The sequence below is a fragment of the Microcaecilia unicolor genome, chromosome 1 (assembly GCF_901765095.1).
Source record: "Microcaecilia unicolor chromosome 1, aMicUni1.1, whole genome shotgun sequence".
NCBI lineage: Eukaryota > Metazoa > Chordata > Amphibia > Gymnophiona > Siphonopidae > Microcaecilia > Microcaecilia unicolor.
In genome coordinates this window covers 314,136,421-314,157,463 of record NC_044031.1, presented here as the reverse complement: position 1 = coordinate 314,157,463, position 21,043 = coordinate 314,136,421, and the positions used below count along the sequence as shown (strand labels likewise).

The 21,043-nt window shown below is 45.6% G+C and overlaps 1 protein-coding gene across 3 annotated transcripts in view; it reads left to right on the top strand.

The window, feature by feature from the left end:
* Positions 1–21,043, top strand: part of TAB1 (TGF-beta activated kinase 1 (MAP3K7) binding protein 1) — a 190,448-nt gene that overhangs the window by 36,348 nt on the left and 133,057 nt on the right. For all 3 annotated transcript variants that reach the window (XM_030208454.1, XM_030208463.1, XM_030208445.1), the window contains one exon: positions 8,999–9,137. In XM_030208454.1, the coding sequence (XP_030064314.1) occupies positions 8,999–9,137 (139 nt within the window). The remainder of the gene's footprint in view (positions 1–8,998; positions 9,138–21,043) is intronic.

The window sequence follows — 21,043 nt, the reverse complement described above, 5'->3', positions numbered from 1 at the left end:
CCTTCTTTGAATTGCAGCATAAAGTTCACATTTCAATCATTAACCCTTGTTAATATCCACAGGGTTACCTCAAGGATTCCTTCCTTGACTTGCAACATAAAGCTCACAGCAGTTTATTGTTATCTTCCCTTTTCTCCACCCAGCCGGCAGTTTCACTCTTTCTTCTGCCTCAATCTCTGGATTACTTTCTGCCACAGCCTCTTCCCCAACTGTCTCAATTCATCTCTTCCAATACCACTCAGTTTAGGAAAGACAGCAGCCAGCAAACCTCTCACCTTGGCTCCTCTAGACTGAGCCCAAGCAGACACCTCCATTCCTTCCTCTACTCTTTTACCCACCAGGGGGCGAGCTTCCTGCTCATACGGGACATGTGCTTGCCTCCTCCGCTCTTTCTTGGGTCGCTCTTGCTTTCCTTGTGACCGTCCTCTCAGTAACCCCCCACAAAATACTGACCATTGTACCATTTTATTTAGACCCTGAGGATCCAATGTGTTCAAACGATATATCCTATAACAAAATACCAACCAGAGTAATTACATAAAGAGATCTATGATGAGACTGACTTTGAAGAGTCTAAGGCAAGTGCTCTGAAAACCTTATGTGAATCTTTTTTATAAAAAAATTTTTTAGAAACATTTTTGAAAAGTGAAGGAGAGATTCTCAGAGTGTTAACTCGCCCAAATGGAGCAGCACCCAAGGGTAAATATCTGCTCCTATGGGTGGACAAGTTTCTAGATCATCGAAAGTCTCCCAGCTTGTAACCTTGGGGTCATCTTTGACTCCTCTCTCTCCTTCTCTGCTCACATTGAGCAGATTGCCAAAACCTGTCGTTTCTTTCTCTATAACATCAGCAAAATCCGTCCCTTCATATCTGAGCACTCTGCCAAAACCCTTATCCACACTCTTTATCACCTCTCGTCTTGATTATTGTAACCTACTACTCACCAGCCTCCCTCTTAGCCATCTCTCTCCTCTTCAAGCAATCTAAAACTCTGCTGCGCGACTCATTTTCCGCCAAAGTCGCTATGCCCACATTAGCCCTCTCTTTAAGTCACTTCACTGGCTCCCTATCCGTTTCCGTATTCAATTTAAACTTCTCCTATTGACCTATAAGTGCATTCACTCTGCAGCTCCCCAGTACCTCTCCACTCTTGTCTCCCCCCTCTACGTTCCCCCTCGAGTACTCCGTTCTGTAGATAAATCTCTTATCCGTCCCTTTCTCCTCTACTGCTAATTCAAGATGCCGTTCCTTTTATCTCGCTGCACCTCATGCCTGGAATAGTCTTCCTGAGCCTATACGTCTAGCCCCGTTTTTAGCCGTTTTCAAGTCCAAACTCAAAACTACCTCTTTACCACTGCTTTTGACTCCTAACTCACTTACCCTGTCCTTTATCCTGACCTCTTTATTCCCTCACCCTTAATTGTTCTGTCTGTTTACCCGTCTTAGCTAGATTGTAAGCTCTTTGAGCAGGGACTGCCTTCTATGTATGGTGTACAGCGCTGCCTATGCCTTGTGGCGCTATAGAAATAAGTAAATAGATAGAATAGCCACATTTACTATGTTTCTCCTCAATACTCATACTGTGCTTATTGGGTAATACTGCAGGGTTCAAAATTTCGTTCAAAAGTAGAGCTATTCATGGAAACCTTGATTCGAATGTGGAAAAAGAAGCCAGCAGATCAATATAACATCAGGAAGATTTTATTGAAGATACCGCATGTAAACAAATTGCCCGACACAGGCCGTGGTTTGCCCACCAAGGGCTGCGTCAGGGGCTACAATAAACAAACATTGAATTATAATAAAAAATAAAAAACGCAGCCCTTGGTGGGCGAAACACGGCCTGTGTCGGGCGATTTGTTTACATGCGGTATCTTCAATAAAATCTTCCTGATGTTATATTGATCTGCTGGCTTCTTTTTCCATATTGGATTTTGCAGATCGTTTGCCCTGTTGTTTTTTGGAACCTTGATTCGAAAACAGGATGTGTTGTCATGACATTCCAATGTCTTATGTCTTTTTATGATATTAGCTACAAATTCACTGCCTGCTGCATATTTCAAAACAAAGACATGAATGTCGGTGTTTATTCCTTCATTATGTTATTTTGTAACAACCAACTTCTGTCATTCAATTGAGCTCTTGTTAGGGTTTACGTAATACTTTTTTTGGATACCCCCTAGCATCTAAAGCACTAGCCAATTCGTCCAATTGTTTCTGGAAGTCGGCTGTTTCTGTTCAAATTCTTCTATACCTCAGAAATTGGGAGTAAGGCAGACTTTCTTTTAGCTGTTTGGTATGACAGCTCCAATATTGAAGCATGGTGTTTAATTTTTTTTTTATACACTGTAGTTTTAAATGTACATTAACATTGTTCAGTCTGAACATCTAAAAAGTGGATGATATAAGAAAATTCCTGGGTAAATGAAAGGGCTGGATTATAGCTATTTAACTAACTCACATAAAAAGAAAATAAGATGATACCTTTTTTTTATTGGACTAACTTAATACATTTTTTTATTAGCTTTCGAAGGTACCCTTCTTCGTCAGATGTAATATATTGTTAGTCCAATAAAAAGGTATCATCTTATTTTCTTTTCTATGTTTTATTTTATTCTATTTCTATTGACTGCTTTTAGAAGTGGACTAACACGGCTACCACATTTCTCTAACTAATTCACAGAATCAAGCAACTCAACATCTGATCCGTTCCATAGAAGGAAAATGTCATCAATGTAACGCTTCCAAAAATAGATTTTATCAGAAAAAGGGGAGCATTCTATCCAGCATTTTTCAAATTCTATCATATATGTTTGCCACACTTGGAGGGAACGTAGCTCCCATTGCCACACCTGTTTTCTGTAATTATAGCGTGATTTGAAATAGCAAAACATTTTCAGTCAATGCTAATTTAGCTAATTTTAGAAAAACTTAGCAGAGATGTCATGTGGCTTTGATCTAGTATCTAATGCTGCTTCCGTTAATATAAAGCTTCATTTTGTGGGATGCTAGTATAAAATGATTTCACATCTAGTGTCGCCATTAGATATTTCAGACTCTTATTATGTTCTATTCCCTGCAGCAAGACCAAAAAGTGTGTTGTATCTTTAATAAAGGAAGGAACTTTTTGCACCAACAGTTAAAGAAACAAATCAACAAATGTAGATAAAGGTTCAAGTAAGGAACCACTAGAAGAAAGAATCATTCTCCCTGGGGGATGTTTGTCATCTTTATGAATCTTCGGTAATGCATAGAAACCTGGAATAACAGGATACGAAGTATTTAAAAATTTTACTTCCTTAGATGTCAAAAATCCTAGATCATAAGCTTCTTAAAATATATATAAGCACACAAAGTAACATAGCTATGAGACTAATGCTTTTCATATAGCTTATAAGTGGAGACAAGATGCATGGTACAGAGTCAGTTGGGATAAATAGATGGGCAGTTCCTTATATCCTGTTTTAACTGTACAAAGTTACAGTGTGTGCTGCAAGCTAGTCCAGGTGCAGAATGAGTGTATAGTCAGTCACCCTGTGTATTAAAGGCTTAAGAGAAGAGCCAGGCTTTTGTAATTGGGTAGTTATAATACATTCCATGATTTTAATAATGGAATAGATGCCACAGGTCTATAATTCATGAAATCATGCAACCCTTCCCCTGCCCTGGAAAGGGAAATTCCTGTGAGCTAGCATTTCAGAAATCCAAGTCCTTACACACTATAAAAAAGAGAGGGGGACAGCCTTCATCAGATAATTTGGACAACAATCTAAGGCACAACAAGCCAAATTATATTTATTGAACTTATTAACCTCATTTGAAGTTGGCATACTAAAAGCCTCCCAAATTCTTCCCAGTGGTACACCTCACTACTATATCACAAAAAATGTTCTTCCTTTAAAATATTACATTTCTTTTATTACAATACATATATCGTATAAAACAACTTATACTATGCAAGTTCCGGAACTCATCCAGTCACACCTTTCACTTCATCACCCACTGACATAAACCTTATGTGGAAACATTTCTATATATCCACAAACTGTGTACATTCTCCCCACTTATTTTACTCATTGATGTTATTTCCTCAATTTTAAATCTTCCACTTGTGTCTTAGTTATTGTCCTTAAAGATTCAAATTATAGTCCTTATAAATCATGAAAAACTTCTGAATCACATCAAATGGGAGCACAATGTTCACAACAAAGTCTCTCCAGCACTCTTCTCGGAGTATTGTTATTTCATCAGAGTGAATCAGTGCGATGTGTCAAGGGCTTCCTAGAATTTACATACTGTTTCCAGTCTTTAAGCACCTTCTAACTCTTCACACCTTCTCTTTTGTTCCGATGCGAGACCGCATTTCGAACACCCCTTTTTCAGGAGGAACATTTCCCTTAGGAATCACGAGTCCAGCACAGGACCCTCTCTGAGCATCTCAACAACTTAAATGACTAACACGGCTACCACACCTCTCTATCTAAAACAGTAATATCAACTTTGTCCCCTTTATGTGATACCTATATTGTTCAAAGCAAAACATGAAATTCCAGTATTGTGGAACAAGTTTCCTATGCAACAGTGATAGTGGAAACTTTTAAAAAGTGTTAAACATGTTTAGTGAGCCCTGATGGTGCTATGTATTTGGATAATTTAGATCTCCCTGAAATTTTGCCTAGATAGAGATCATTTCTTAATTCTTCTGTTATGGAAGGTAATCTCATATTGGCCTATGAAGTTCTCTTCATAAGGCGCCTGGCCCTGACTGTTATCGTATAGTTTTATGAACTTCTTTATGAGCAGGTTAAATCCCCTTTGATATGCTTATTTAATTCAATGGTTCAAACTGGGACCATGCCACACTTTTTTTTTAAACCACTCAATTGATTGTGCTGTTGAAACTGGATAGGGATCTGGAGGCTCCGGGTTCATATTGCCCTATATCTCTTTTGAATTCTGATGTTAAATTGTATGCAAAAGTCCTGGCACACCGGTTAGCGCATGTTCTCCCTGATTTAATAGAAACTTCCCAGGTTGGCTTTGTGAAGGGGCATGTGGCTGTTAAAAATATTCGGGCGATTTTGACTTCTGTGGAGATAATGGGAGTATTTCAGGTGCCTTCTTTGCTTATCAGTTTTGATGCAGAGAAGGCATTTGACCGTGTTGTGTGACCCTTTCTCTTTACAGTGTTAAAGAGCTATGGATGCATTTGGTGTTTTGTATTCTCACCCCAAGGCATGTATGTGGGTTAATGGGGAACGCTTTCGGTTGTTTGACATCCATTGAGGCACACCTTGTGGATGTCCATTATTGCCTTTATTTGTTTTGACTCTAGTCTCCCTTTATTAGAGAGGTTTGTTTCAATCCTGAAATTGAGGGAGTCGCCATTAGGCATTCTATTTTTAACATTTCAGCTTTTGCTGATGACCTGGTACATCTCACCCACACTAGGAGATATTTGCCAGCGTTGTTTGGAGATTTCTCTGGATTTACGTTAAATTATTCCAAGTCCCTGGTTCTTGCCTCTTTGGATGCCTTGCAGTGGGATTGGCAAGGTGCTTGGAGTACTTCTGGACTCCTGCTTATCCCTTTCCTCCCACATCCATCAACTACAAAAGAAAACACTGTTTAAAATGAGACAGCTAAGACTAGTTCGGTCATTTTTTGACCAGAAAGCATTCACATTGCTAGTCCAAATGCTGATCTTTCCACATCTTGACTACTGCAGTATCTTGTTTTTGGCATTGTCTCAATATATAAAGAAACTGCAAATACAGAATACTGCAGCAAGAATGATTTTTAAATTAAATAGATACAAGTGTCTCATTATATTTGAGTAAATTGCATTGGCTCCCCATAACTGCAAGAATCAAGTTTAAAGCCACTTGTATAGTTTTTGTATTTTCCATATGGCATCACATCCTGTCTGTTGAGGAATTAAATACAAGACCTACTATGCATCCAGTTTCTCCTTTTTGGGCAGCCAGCTTTGGAATGCACTACCAAGACCTATACGATTAATTAACGACTACTTGCCCTTTAGAAAAATGTTGAAAGCTCACTTCTTTAAGCAAGCCTACTGTAATGTCCCAACCAAATCTTACCAACCTGCATTCCCAATTCTGTTCTGAATTAAATACCAACCTCATCATTGGTTTTACTTATCCCTCCTCCCCATTCCCCCTCTACGCATCCCATCCTTCTCTTCTCCATCTCCCCTTTATTATATCCTTCCTTACCCCTTTCCCCCCAACTTATACTATCCTATCCTGTCTACCCTATTTTATCCTAATCATACATTATCAAACTTATCATACATTATTCAAGCTCAACTTCATAATGTTTCACTACCGTTTTGAAATTTCTGTTATAGGACTTTGTATTTCGAATTAGTATGTAAGCCGCATTGAGCCTGCATTGTGTGGGAAAGCGCGGGGTACAAATTATATCTGGCCTGATTTCAATAGACTGAAAGAACAATTGTTCCTGTCCTCTCCATCTTACAAGGGATTTAGATCTCAGACATTTAACTTGCGCTTTCCTGTGTCGGGAGGTTCTCTATGGAATTCCCTTCCCATTGAGACATATAACAACTTACCTTAACTTTAGGAAGAAGTTAAAAATCTTTTTATTCCTAAAGACAGTCTTGTGATAAACCATCGCTGTCTGGTACCCACTAACTGTTCACAGGACTTTTTTTTTTTTTTAATTTCTCTGTTTGTTCTTACTGTTTATAGGTTTAATTTCTCTTGTGCTGTGCTAAGCAATAGAAGACCTAATTTGAATTTGAAATGCTTTCCCACTTCGATGGGCTCCAAGGTCTTTTATCTACCTTGGGGAAAAAATTATCTATGCAAGTGTCCATCATACCGTTCGAATATCTCTCATTTATTGGACAATACTACTAAGCAGCTGGAGGGTTTGAAGCATTTGCCACTTACCTTGAATGGCAGGATACAGCTATTTCAAATGATTGTGTTTCTGAAATGGCTCTATGTCTTCCAAATGTTGCCCCTTCACCTTTTAAAGAAAGATTTGACATCATTACATAAATTGTTGGATAAATTTAGTTGGGGAGGCTACAAGCCTAAAGTCCCATTGCGGCTGTTGTTGGGTTCCTGGAATCAGAGAGGCATGGGTTGCCTGATTTTAAAGCAGTATAACTAGGCTTCTCTTCTTTGCCATCTAGGACACTGGCTCTTGGATAGACGAGACTACATTCTGAGGCAGCTTGAAGTTGATTATTTTGCTCCATGGCACTTACATTTTTTTTTTTACTGCAGACCCTGTTGATTGTTGTCCCCTCCTCAGTTAGGGGAAGCATCTTGCTGTGTCCAGTATGGGATATGTGGAGCAATTTGGCTAGATTCTTGGGGGGTTGGCTCGGGGTCTTCGGATCTTTTGCCCATCTGGGGTAAGTTAATGTTCTACCCAGGCAATGATAAGACATTCCATGTGTGGGAGAGCCTGGGTATTAAAAGGTTAGAACATGTATTGAATAGCGGGGGCATCATGTTAAGTATGGGAGTTTTGGAGATTGGTATAGAACTTAGTAATATTTTTGCTTACCAACAATTACATCATTACGTTAGCACCCTTAATAAGGGATGCGTTGGGAGCTCACCATATCATCGAGTTTTTGAATTCTTTGCTGAGGTTAGAGGAGATAGGCTTTCGGTGTCTGGTCTTTATAAGGCATTAGTGGTAATTTTCCCTTAGAGGGATGTGGGGGTTATTAGAGCCCATTGGGTCTAGGATGTGGGGCGCCCATATCTTTCTCTTGATATTCTTAATTTGACTTCACGGATACCAGAGATTGTGGTGAGTGCAGAATTCCAGGAATGCCAGTTTCAGGTGCTACATAGAGCATATATGCCCAAGGCACAGGTATTTAAAATGGGGGTGTGGGGGTGTGGACACTCCCCTTTTTCTTTAAATGTCAGAGGGGAATTGGATCATTCTTTTCACTCTTGGGAATATCCAGTTGTTCAAACTTTTTAGACTGCAGTTTTACATTATTTGGAAGCTCTACTGGGTTCATGGATACTATTTTGCCCCTGGGAATTCTTTTAGATAAATATGAACTTTTTGCATTTCAGGGTGTGGGTGCATCTGATCTGTAAGGTCTGTTTTCTGGGTAGAAAAATGGATCAGCGCTGCGCCATCAGAGTACTAGAATTAGTGCAACAGATTCCATGCCTTAATGTTGTTGGAACGTACTGGGGCCCGTACATCTCCTAAGGGCAAAAAGCATTTTTTTTCTCCCCGTTTGGGAGCCTTGTATTCAGTCTTTTGCATAAGCTCACAGCCTAGTAGCTAATTCCATTTAGAGGGGTTTGGGGCTAGTAGCATCTTTTCTGGGATGGTAGTTTTCCATTGTGTTTTTTGGGGTCGTCTCTCCCCCCCCCCCCCCCCCCCCCTCCCTGATGTTCTTTTTTCCATCAATAATACTCCTTCATGGTGGTAGGCTATAAGAACACAAGCCTTTTTTCTTCTTTTTGTCCTTTGATTTTTTTTTCTGGGTGGACTTGTACTTTGGTGGGTTGGAGTTGAGGAAGGGGATGAGTGTATTCCAACAAAATAATGAACAACTCGATATCCTGTTGATTAGACTGTTATCCTTGTTTAAGCTAGAAATCAATTAAACTAAACTAATAAATGACAACAGCCAGACACTAAAGCTAAACATAATCATGACTTTAAAAAAGCCCATAAACTTTCATTAGCCATGTAGGCTTGGGAAAGCCACTGCTTTATCACTGGGTGTAAGCAATGAGGAATAGATCTACTTCATGGAATCCTGCTGGGTAATTGGCCACTGTTGGAGAGAGGGTTTTTGGTCTGACCTAGTATGGTACATTTTATATACTTATTTGTGTAGAGAAACAGTTCTGCTATGCAGCCTTGCTACAGACTCCCTGTAAGTGTAGCTTCACTACTATAAAATAGTCCCTGATCCCATTACCCCTTCATAATTTTATGTTCTTCTTGTTTTAGGGTGTGCCACACCACCAGCTCTCTTCTCAGTATTCAAAAATCCTGGAGAAGCTGAATACTATTGAGCGGGAAGTCTCGGGCGGTGCCATGGCCATCATTGCCCTTATTCTGAACGACAGGCTGTACATCGCCAATGTGGGTAGGTAGTCTCTTGTGCCTCTTCCTCCTTTCATCAGAACAGTAGGAATGGTTAAGCTGTCCAAAGCAAACAAAAACCTAAAGCACTTCTGTTAGCTAATGAAGGTCCACATTGTCAAATTTTTATTGCTGTTGCGTGCCACCATTTTTCAGTTGAAAATGAAACAAAGATATACCTCAAGGCAGAAGTGTTCTTTGTTGGGTATGTACGCAATAACATTAATATTAAATGAGTATTTAGATTAGAGGGCTGACTGAATTTCAGTTACAGTGCCAAAACTGGCTCAAAATCTTTTTCTGCCTTGTTTTAGTCTTGGCCAAAAGGCTACGGCCATGGTTTCGGCCAAAACTGACCCTATGTTTTAGGTGGAAGACGAAAAAGTGTGCTTTGTCCTGTTTATCTCCCTCCCCTCTGAACAGAAGTTACCTTCCCCCTCAGAAGGGGCCCCCCTTGGGCCTATCTTACAATCCCTGGCATTCTAGGGTTGCAGTTGGGGCAGGAGTGATCCCCAGTCGCTCCTGCCCACATGCTGTCTGTACTCTCATAACCTCTAGTGGCAATCTCGGAGACTGTTGCAAGAGGTTGCTACAGCCATTTTGAGAGTAGAGTTGATATGGGCAAAAACGACTGGGGTTCACTTCTGTGCTGACTACACCACCAAGACCACAAGGGATTGTAAGGTAGGGAGCTACTCTGTGCATTCTTTTTTTGTGTGTATGTAATGCAATTGCAAGTAGTTCATATGGTAAATAGAGCACTCCAAATAAATGCTTTGATACAAAAGTTTAGCAGGAATTTGTAAGTTTGGAATAAGGTCCTTTGGAATTAGCCTCTTTGTGGAGATATATCAGCTGTTACTCCAAATGTGTCGCAAAGTCAGCCATTGTGAAAGCACTGTGGCTTTTGGTTTCTGTTTTCATTAGCTGAGGTCCATGGGTGCAGAGGCTATTTTGCTTAGAGGTAAAATAGGTCTTTCATTATTTAAATTTTCTCCAAGAACAAGCAGGCCTGTAATTCTCACAGGTGGCTAATGCAATCTGTGTTGCCCAGTTCGGAGTTTATATCAAGTTAAAAAGAGCTGTGTGAAGCTGTGTGGTTGAGTTCTGGTGAGGAGTGTTCGTGGGAGATTATGACCCTCGATTTTTTTTGGAGGAAGAGGCTTATGGGATACCATCTGACCCTTCCCCTCCACAGGAAAGGAGAAAATCTCCTCCAAAGAGCCTTTCCTTCCACTCTTTTGGAGGTGGAGGTGGAGGATGAGCCCAGGACCAAGATGCTCAAGGTCCTGGACTAAGAGGCTCCTCTTGGAGAGACTGTGATGATGGTCCTTCACAAGATCTTACATGATGTTCTCGTGCAGTGCAAAGAAAAGCTACGAGAATGGTATGGGATTTGCGTTACAAGACGTATGAGGAGAGACTTGTTGACCTGAACATGTATACCCTGGAGGAAAGGAGAAACAGGGGTGATATGATACAGACGTTCAAATATTTGAAAGGTATTAATCCGCAAGCGAACCTTTTCCGGAGAGGGGAAGGCGGTAGAACGAGAGGACATGAAATGAGGTTGAAGGGGGGCAGACTCAAGAAAAATGTCAGGAAGTATTTCTTCACGGAGAGAGTGGTGGAGGCTTGGAATGCCCTCCCGCGGGAGGTGGTGGAAATGAAAATGGTAACGGAATTCAAACATGCGTGGGATAAACATAAAGGAATCCTGTTCAGAAGGAATGGATCCTCAGGAGCTTAGCCGAGATTGGGTGGCAGAGCCAGTGGTGGGAGGCGGGGCTGGTGGTTGGGAGGCGGGGATAGTACTGGGCAGACTTATACGGTCTGTGCCCTGAAGAGGACAGGTACAAATCAAGGGAGGGTATACACAAAAAGTAGCACATATGAGTTTATCTTGTTGGGCAGACTGGATGGACCGTGCAGGTCTTTTTCTGCCGTCATCATCGTCATCTGCTATGTGCTGGTACTCCCCCCAAAAATTGATACCGTGTGGCTCATGTGACACGATGAGAGAGAGCAGTCAACTAAAAAGTGAGGCTTCTCCATGCCCTGCTATCCCACGCTCCTTATGAGCAGATTTTTGTCTTACAAACTATCATTCTCCAGGGGGCTAATTACTGGAAAGTGTTCTTTATCTCTTTGGTGTGCTGGAGAACTCTCCTTAATGGCTTCTAAAACTATTCGAAGGGAGTGGGACAAACCGTGTCCTCTGGAAGGCAAGATGGTGGCTGAGCCCAACCCTTAGCTCTGCCTGGACAGCGGAGATTACTGCAGAAGTTACAGGAGCGGTGCAAGCAGCGTTGGACAAAAAGCTTCAACTCTATGATAGAGCAGGGGAAGCATGTGAGCGCTTGGATGCCTTTGGGCTGGAGTTGGGTGCACAGCTTCATTAGACTGGTATGATGGAGGACCAGCTGCAAGCGCCAGTAGCTGAACTGGAACAAAAAGTTGACCTGGAGAATCGCTCCTGGCGTAATAATTTGAGCCTTGTGGGCCTACTGGAATCATTGCTGGACAGGGATTTAAGGTCCTTTCTGGAAACCTGACTATCGCAACAATTGCATTTGGGTGAGCATCTTGGTCCCTTTCAGGTTGAACGTGCCCATAGACTTGGAGTTAAGCACTCGGGACAAATTAGACTGTGGCCCATTACCTTTAATGCTCTTAACTAATCGCATAAACAGGCTATCCTACAGGCCCTGCGTTCTGGGAAAGACCTTTACAATGGGGAAAAATTCTCTGTTTTCAAGATTATTCCTCTGTTGTCTGGACGCAACGCAAAGCGTTTGTGCCAATCTGCTAAGCCTTGCGTAACAAACAAAATCAGATTTGTTCTGCTGTACCCAGGGAAATTGCGGGGCACATCTACTGCAGCAGCTACCCATTCCTGAATAGCTTGGAGGGCGGAATGACTGTACCATGAAGGTTGGGCGCATGATAGGTCCTGCTGGATTATCTGGCTTCCTTGATAATGCCCTTCTATTGGGCAACTTTAAGGGTTACTGATGTATGGTGCACCCTCCATCCTGGGGTTCGAGTTTTTACTCATCTGTCTCGGGCTCATATGCCCTATTCTAGGATTGATTATATTCTGGTAGACCATGGCTTATTTTTCTCTGTAACGAGGGCTGCTATTAATTCAATTACTATATCTGATCATGCCCCAATTTGGGTGGAGTTGGGTGGTTTAGAGCCAGTGGGAAAGGTTAGATCCTGGTGTTTCCCCGATTTTTATACAGATACTAACTTTCTAGATTATTTACTTGGTAAATGGGTAGACTACAAACTTTTTAATGGTCAACGTACATCAGCCTATTTTATACTGGGAGGCTGCTAAAGCGGTGCTGGGGAGATATTCTGGCCTGTAGCAGTTCTAAGACAAAAACACAGGGATCAAGCTATTCTACGCTTGGAGCATCAACTAATCAAACTACGGCAATGCTGTGGCGTTGCCTCTACTGCTTCCTTGCACACACAACTTTTGGCCACCCAAACCACTCTGAACGGACTTATTAATCAGAAGGCCAAGAAATTGACAGTTTATTATCAATAAGCATGGCCATACCATGGACAAACGTTTGGCTAAATTGGCTAACCCTAGGTCTTCCTCTTCTAAGATCTTGATTTAAGATGCTGCAGGAAATTTGGCCCATACAGATAAGGGGATTAACTCTTTCCTTAAGGCTTTACTACCAGCAGCTGTATACAGCTGACGATTCAGAGGGATTGAATCTGGCCACCTATTTAGAGTATGTCTCTGCCTAAGCTGTCTCTGACCCAAGTCACCAGGCTGAATCGCCTCATTGAGGAAGATTAGGTGAAATGGCCTATATAAAACAGCTCTCTGCAAGGCTCTGGGGCCTGATGGTTGTAGGGCAGTTTTTTTTATAATCTCCCTTGCATTGTAAATAGCCCAGCACATCACAACAATGTTCAATTTGATTGTGCAGAGAAATGTCTCCCCCATTCGTTAGAAGCTGTGAGGTTAATACTTCCTTAAGCTGGGAAAAGATCCTACTCTACCGGGGTCCTACCGGCCTATATTATATGTTATGAGGCTAAACTTCTTGCTACGGTATTGTCCAACAGCCTAGCTTGGATTTTCCCCTTATTATAGTGTCACCTCAGGTGAGTTTTATTAGTGCCCATCAGAAAGCGAAAAACATTCGGAGTATCATTGCCTCCTTGGAGGTGGTCCGGGCAACCCATGCTTCATCCTTTCTTATCAGTTTAGATGCTGAAAAAAGCTTTTGATGGGGTTAGTTGGGGATTTTTGTTCCGAGCCATAAAACACTATGGCACAGTAGACTTCTTTTGAGGATGCTATTTAGGCTCTATACAACTCCCCTACTTCCATGTGGTATTACTTCAGATCCATTTCCTATTTTTCGTGGAACAAGGCAGGGATGTTTGCTTATTTGCATTGACATTGGACCCACTCATCCAGGAGATTCTGGCCAACCCTGACTTCCATATCATCAAGCTGATCAATCCATAGACTGGTGGTTGTGTCCATCTACCAGCAGGTGGAGATAGAGAGCAAACTTTTGCCTCCCTATATGTGGTCATGTGCTGCCGGAAACTCCTCAGTATGTTCTCTATCTCAGCAGGTGGTGGTCACACACAGCAGCAGCTCTGGCTAGGCCTCCAAGCCTAATCCTTAGGTTTTGTTGAGGCCTGGGGTTGAGGGCTCTTTTGAGCAAGTGCAGACCTGGTGGTGCCAGGTCCCTCCTTTTCTCCCCCCTCCCGCTGGCTCCGTTTAAAAAAAAAAAAATATATATTTTTAAACGTCTTTAAAGGCGTTTAATTCGACGTTTCTTTAAACGTTCATTGCAGCTACTCACTGGGACACCAGTTCGTTACAGCTCGGAGCGGCAAGCAGGTAATTTTACCTTTTTATAGCGGGCAGGGGGTTCCCCGATTCTTCTCCTCGTGGCAATGGCGTCGGAGGGCGAGGGCGCAAAGGGTCGCTCCCCGGATCGCTGGAGCGCTTCTAGAGGGGATGCGGGGGTTTTACAACCTGATTCGCCCTTGATGGGTGATAGTTTAGTGACCGATGAATGTCCCGGTCGTTCCTCCGGCGTGGCGGTTTTTTCCCGCCATAAACGCCCATCCCCCGCTCCTCGCCTCCGCCATCTTGGCCGGCCACGCGGCTCGGACGGCTTCTTCGGGGCCGCCCTTGAGGTTGGAGACATTAATGCCATGAACGCCCTTAATTTGGGCGACGGCACAAAAGCGGCTAAAGTTAAGCGCCGTTCTTCCCGCGCGGCTCCTTCACGGAGTTTCGCGCCGGACGCCATTTTGGATGCGCAGCATGTCTCTCCCCCGCTATTGCGAGCGCCGGTTGAGAGTGCGTCTAGGGCTGTTGCCCAGGCTGCGGAAGTGCACAGTCTGGGGGGTTTCTCCCCCGAGTTTGTTTTGCTGCTGCATCAGGCTTTCCTCATGCAAAACGCTGCCCCTGCTCCCTCTTCTGATAAAGAGGTTGAGGTTCCCAGAGGTAAACGCCCTCGGGTTGATTTCCAGGCCTTGGAGGACTTTTGTCTCCTCCGATGTAGATGAGGGCAGCGTGTCTGAGGTCTCCCAACGATCCTTTGCGGATTCCTTGGAGGAGATAGATCCCCGCTCGGATGGAGCGGATGACCCCTCTGCAGCGCGGCTTTTTAGCCCAGAGGATTTGCCCAACCTGTTGTTACAGGCCATGGACACTTTGAAGATTTCCTCTCCGGAGGACGTCTCTCCCTCAGCCCCTGTTGGCTCTGCCATTATGCTGGGGACGAAGCGCCCGCCTAGAACCTTCCACGTGCATGATGCCATGCACACCTTAATTGCGGCTCAATGGGATGTCCCGGAAACGAGCCTTAAAGTGGCTAGGGCTATGTCCCGCCTCTATCCTTTGGCTGTGAGTGAACGTGAGGCCTATCTGTGGCCTACCATGGATTCTTTAATCACTGCGGTGACTAAGAAAACGGCGTTGCCGGTGGAAGGTGGCACGGCCCTAAAGGACGCCCAAGACAGAAGATTGGAGGCGGCCTTAAGGTCGTCCTTGGAGGCAGCTGCTTTAAGTTTGCAGGCCTCAGTTTGCGGCTCCTATGTGGCCAGGGCGTGCCGGACTATGGTGCAGCGGGCTTCCCCCTCGGATCATTCCTTGAGGGCTGATTGGCCGGCCCTGGAATCGGGCTTAGCCTATTTGGCAGACTTGCTGTATGATGTCTGGAGAGCCTCAGCTAAAGGCATGGCTCAGACAGTCTCTGCGCGGCGGTGGCTTTGGCTGAAACATTGGTCTGCTGACCACGCCTCTAAATCCCGCCTGGCTAGATTGCCTTTTAAAGGCAAGCTGCTCTTTGGGGTCGAGCTGGACAAAATCGTGACCGATCTCGGCACGTCTAAGGGCAAGAAATTACCAGAGGTCAGGGCTCGGGTTAGTACTCGTCCCGATACCTCCATACCGCCCGGGCAAGTCGGGTTCCTCTGCCCCCTCTTCCTTCAAGAGGAATTTCTCCCCCAAGCAGCACTCCTTTCGCAGAGACCGCCGTCCCGGAGGTGCTCCCTCCGGTCCTCCCCCAGGGTCTCGTACCCAATGACGGGGCCTTGGTCCACGCCCCATTGCAGATTGGAGGACGGCTGTCCTCGTTTCTGGGCGAGTGGATCACTATAACTTCAGACGCGTGGGTGCTGGAAGTCATCAGAGACGGCTACAAGCTAGAGTTCTGCCAACCCTTAAGAGACGGGTTTGTACTCTCTCCCTGCAAGTCTCCGGTCAAGCTGTGGTAGTGCAGCAGACCTTGGACAACCTGATCCGCCTGGGTGCGGTCGTTCCGGTGCCAAAAAATCAGATTGGCAAGGGACGTTACTCCATTTACTTTGTGGTTCCAAAGAAAGGAGGTTCTGTCCGGCCTATCCTCGACCTCAAAGGGGTCAATCGGGCCTGGAAAGTGAGGCACTTTCGCATGGAGACTCTCCGCTCTGTTATAGCGGCAGTGAAGGCAGGAGAGTTCTTGGCTTCCTTGGACATCAAGGAAGCGTACCTGCATATTCCCATCTGGCCTCCTCTCCAACGCTTTCTGCGTTTTACAGTCCTGAGACGACACTTCCAGTTCAGAGCCCTCCCTTTCGGGTTGGCTACTGCTCCGCGGACCTTTTCCAAAGTAATGGGGGTCATAGCGGCCTTCCTGCTAAAGGAAGGAGTACAAGTCCATCCTTATCTGGACGACTGGTTGATCCGAGCCCCCTCTTATGCAGAGTGCGGCAAAGCTATGGACCGGGTAGTTGCTCTTTTGAGCTCCCTGGGATGGATCATCAACTGGAAGAAGAGCCAGCTGCGCCCGACTCAGTCCCTGGTGTATCTGGGAGTTCGATTCGACACCCAAGTGGGCAGAGTGTTCCTGCCAGACAATCGGATTGTCAAGCTTCAGGCTCAGGTGGACTAGTTCCTAGTAGCCTCTCCTATTCGGGCTTGGGACTACGTGCAGCTGTTGGGCTCTATGACGGCCACGATGGAAGTAGTGCCCTGGGCCAGGGCTCATATGAGACCACTACAGCTATCTCTGCTGCTGCGCTGGTCTCCGATGTCGGAGGATTATGCTGTGCGCCTTCCCGTGGACCCAGCAGTGCGCAAGGCGCTGAGCTGGTGGACGCAGACAGACAAGTTGTCTGCAGGATTGCCTCTGGTGACCCCGGAGTGGATTGTCGTCACGACAGACGCCTCTTTGATGGGCTGGGGAGCCCACTGCTTGGGAAGGACAGCGCAGGGGCTCTAGTCTCCTGCAGAGGCAAGTGGTCTATCAACCTCCTGGAACTCAGAGCCATTCGCTTGGTGTTATTGGAGTTCATCCTGGTACTCGTGTTGAAGCCTGTACGGGTCCTGTCGGACAATGCCACGGCTGTGGCCTATATCAACCGCCAGGGAGGTACCAGAGCGCCCCTCTAGCCAAGGAGGCTATGAGTCTTTGCCAGTGGGCGGAAGCGAACCTGGAGCAGCTTTCAGCGGCCCACATTGCCGGAGTCATGAATGTCAAGGCGGACTTTCTCAGTCGCCATACCTTGGAGCCCGGAGAGTGGCAACTATCTGCTCAGGCGTTCTTGGACATCACGAAGCGCTGGGGCCAGCCGAGCCTAGATCTGATGGCGTCATCGGCCAATGGCCAAGTGCCGCGCTTTTTCAGCAGAGGACGGGACCCTCGATCCCTGGGAGTAGATGCTCTTCTCCAACAGTGGCCGACACAAGAGCTCCTCTATGTGTTCCCGCCCTGGCTCATGTTGGGCAGGGTGCTAGACCGGGTGGCAAAGCATCCCGGCAGGGTAATCCTGGTGGGTCTGGATTGGCCCAGACGTCCTTGGTATGCGGACTTGTTCAGGCTCTCAGTCGACGATCCTCTGCGGCTGTCAGTGGAGCAGGGCCTGTTACATCAGGGTCCCGTGGTGATGGAGGATCCCTCTCCCTTTGGTCTTACGGCCTGGCTATTGAGCGGCAGCGTCTGAGGAAGAAGGGCTTCTCAGACAAGGTCATCGCCACTATGCTGAGAGCGAGGAAGCGCTCTACTTCTACTGCTTACGCCAGGGTTTGGCGTATCTTTGCAGCATGGTGTGAAGCAGGCTCACTTTCTCCCTTCACTGCTCCAATTTCTTCAGTGTTGGCGTTCCTGCAAGAAGGTCTGGAGAAAGGCCTGTCGCTCAGTTCCCTTAAAGTCCAGGTAGCGGCTCTGGCTTGCTTCAGGGGCCGCCTGAAGGGTGCTTCCCTGGCTTCGCAGCCAGATGTGGTGCGCTTTCTCAAGGGAGTTAATCACCTGCGCCCTCCTCTGCACTCAGTGGTGCCTGCGTGGAATCTCAACCTGGTGCTAAGAGCATTGCAGAAGCCGCCTTTGGAACCCTTGTCGAGGGCATCTCTGAAAGACCTGACGTTGAAAGCAGTCTTTTTGGTGGCTATCACTTCAGACAGAAGAGTTTCCGAGCTCCAGGCGCTCTCATGTCGAGAGCCTTTTCTACAGTGCACTGAGGCAGGAGTGACTATTCGCACAGTGCCTTCCTTCCTGCCCAAGATTGGTTCTCGCTTCCATGTGAATCAGCAGCTCTGTCTCCCTTCCTTTCGTAGGGAGGACTACCCAGAGGAGTACTCCGCTCTTGAATATCTGGATGTGAGACGAGTCATCATCAGTTACTTGGAAGTGACCAATGATTTCCGGAAATCGGATCATCTGTTTGTCCTGTTTGCAGGTCCTCGTAAGGGTCTGCAGGCTGCTAAGCCTACAGTGGCAAGATGGGTCCAGGAAGCCATTGCAGCGGCTTATGTGGCCGCGGGGAAGGTGCCGCCTATCCAGCTGAAGGCTCACTCCACGAGAGCTCAGGCGGCCTCGATGGCAGAGGCCGGATCCGTCTCCTTGGAAGAGATATGCAAGGCGGCAACGTGGGCTTCGGCTCATACATTCTCCAAGCATTACCGTTTGACTGTGGCTGCACGGGCGGAGGCCCGGTTTGGAGCTTCAGTGTTGAGGTCAGGGATTTCTATGTCCCGCCCTGGGTGAGTACTGCTTCGGTACATCCCACCAGTCTATGGATTGATCAGCTTGATGATATGGAAGGTAAAATTATGTATAATCATACCTGATAATTTTCTTTCCATTAATCATAGCTGATCAATCCATAGCCCCTCCCAGATATCTGTACTGTTTATATTCTGGTTGAATTTTAGGTTCAAGTTTAGCCTTCAGTTACTTCAGGAGGACTTCGTGTTCAAGTTCTTCTTTCACTTGGATTCTTCAAGAGTTGAGACGACTTTGTGTTACAGTGAGCTGCTGCATTCCTCTCCCCTCCGTTTTACGGGGCTGGATTGAGACATAAATTCTGCCGGCACTCCCTCCCGCTTCGTGCGGCTGTAGGGCAGCTTTGTACCCCTCCCGCTTCGGCGGTGTTAGGGTCAGTCAGCTCCTCCCGCAGTTGCGGTTGCAGGATAAGCCAGATCCCCCCGCATCGGCGGGTGTGGTGTCCCTCCCCCGCTCCGCGGGGATGAGCTGGACGGATTCCCCTCCCCCACTTGTGTGGGGATGAGCTGGGTTAATTCCCCTCCCCCGTTTCGGCGGTGGTGAGCAGGGCAGAGTGTCCCTTCGTGGGTGTAATTCTCTAAGTGCTGAGTCCTGCGGATGGAGCTTTGATATCGACATACTGAGGAGTTTCCGGCAGCACATGACCACATATAGGGAGGCAAAAGTTTGCTCTCTATCTCCACCTGCTGGTAGATGGACACAACCACCAGTCTATGGATTGATCAGCTATGATTAATGGAAAGAAAATTATCAGGTATGATTATACATAATTTTACCATTCAGGGCATCCCGATTGGGCGTTCTGAATTTGAAATGTCTTCTTTTGCGAATGATATTCTGGTTCATCTTTCTTAACCCTCTGGAGACTCTTATTAGTGCTTTTAGAAAGCTTTACAGAGTTTGGCGTATTCTCTGACTTTAAACTGAATATGGATAAATCTAAGGGCGCCGCTACTACCCCCCCCCCCCTCCCACCATCTCCAGGCTGGCTGGGGGCGTTTCATTTTAAAATGGGCAATGGAAGGTTTTTGTTGTTTGAGAATTTACCTACTGGCTAACCCCAAGAACTCTATGATGCAAATTAGTCCAAAAAAATCAGTTGTTGGGCAGTATGTCGCAGAACAGCATGGATGTTTGCATTTATTATATGGCAGCATCAGTTTTTTCCGCATGATTCTTTTTCTTTGGTGGCTTTATGTTCTTTGTGTTCTCCCCTTGCAGGTGATGACAGGGATCTTTGGACATTGTATTGGGAGTTGGCAAAATTCTGTTGGCAGGGGAGGAAGTCCAAAATCAAACTGGATCTTCTGTTGGGCAACTGGGCCAGGGGTGGGTTGCTACAATCGTGCATGCTTTTTACGACGTCTTCAGGATTGGGTTTGGGGCTCGGAGGAATCTATGCCAGGGCCTAAATAAATCTTTTTCAACAGACTGTATCACCCTTATTTGCTACTCTATGCCCCTCCAAACTCATTTACCTTTGGCGTTTAAGCCTCATGCCCACCTAGAACCTATACTGAATGCCTGGCGTACTCTCTTAGCACTTCTTAAGCAGGCCTCTACTCATACTGATATGTTACCTATACTAGGGAATGTAGATTTTCTAGAGGAATGGACCTCATGTCATTCACACCCTCCAGGGTGTCCACCCTGTTGCAGAGTTTAGTATCATCCGCAAAGAGACAAACCTTACCAGACAGCCCTTCCGCAATATCGCTCACAAAGACGTTAAAAAGAGCCGGCCCTAGGACCGATCCCTGCGGTACTCCACTGACGACATCCTTTTCTTCAGAGCAAGCTCCATTTACCACGACCCTCTGTCTCCTACCATTCAACCAATTTTTTACCCAATCCGTTACTCTAGGTCCCAAACCGAGGGCACTCAATTTATTTATCAGCCGCCTGTGCGGAACCGTGTCAAAGCCTTTGCTGATATCCAAGTATACCACATCAGCACCCCTCCCACATCCAACTGTTTGGTCACCCAGTCGAAGAAGACAGTCAGATTTGTCTGACACGACCTGCCACTAGTAAAGCCATGCTGCCTCGGGTCTCGCATTCCATGTAGTTCAAGAAATGTCACAATCCTCCTCTTTAGAAGCGTTTCCATCACTATTGTTAGTAAATGTGTCATCCCCTGTAGGGACAGGGGCAAGAGCGCCAAGCGTGCACACAATTGTTTAGAGATTTGTAACAAAGCAGGAATATTAGATAAATGCACGTGGGAAGGGTTAAAGGATATAATAAGACCCAAATATTTCAAAGTGCCTTCTGTCTAACGTAACGGAAGTGCACCTGGCCACACACCAGCTAAGCCCTCCCGAAGTCCGAGTGCCTCAGATTTATCTGCATTTATCCACAATCT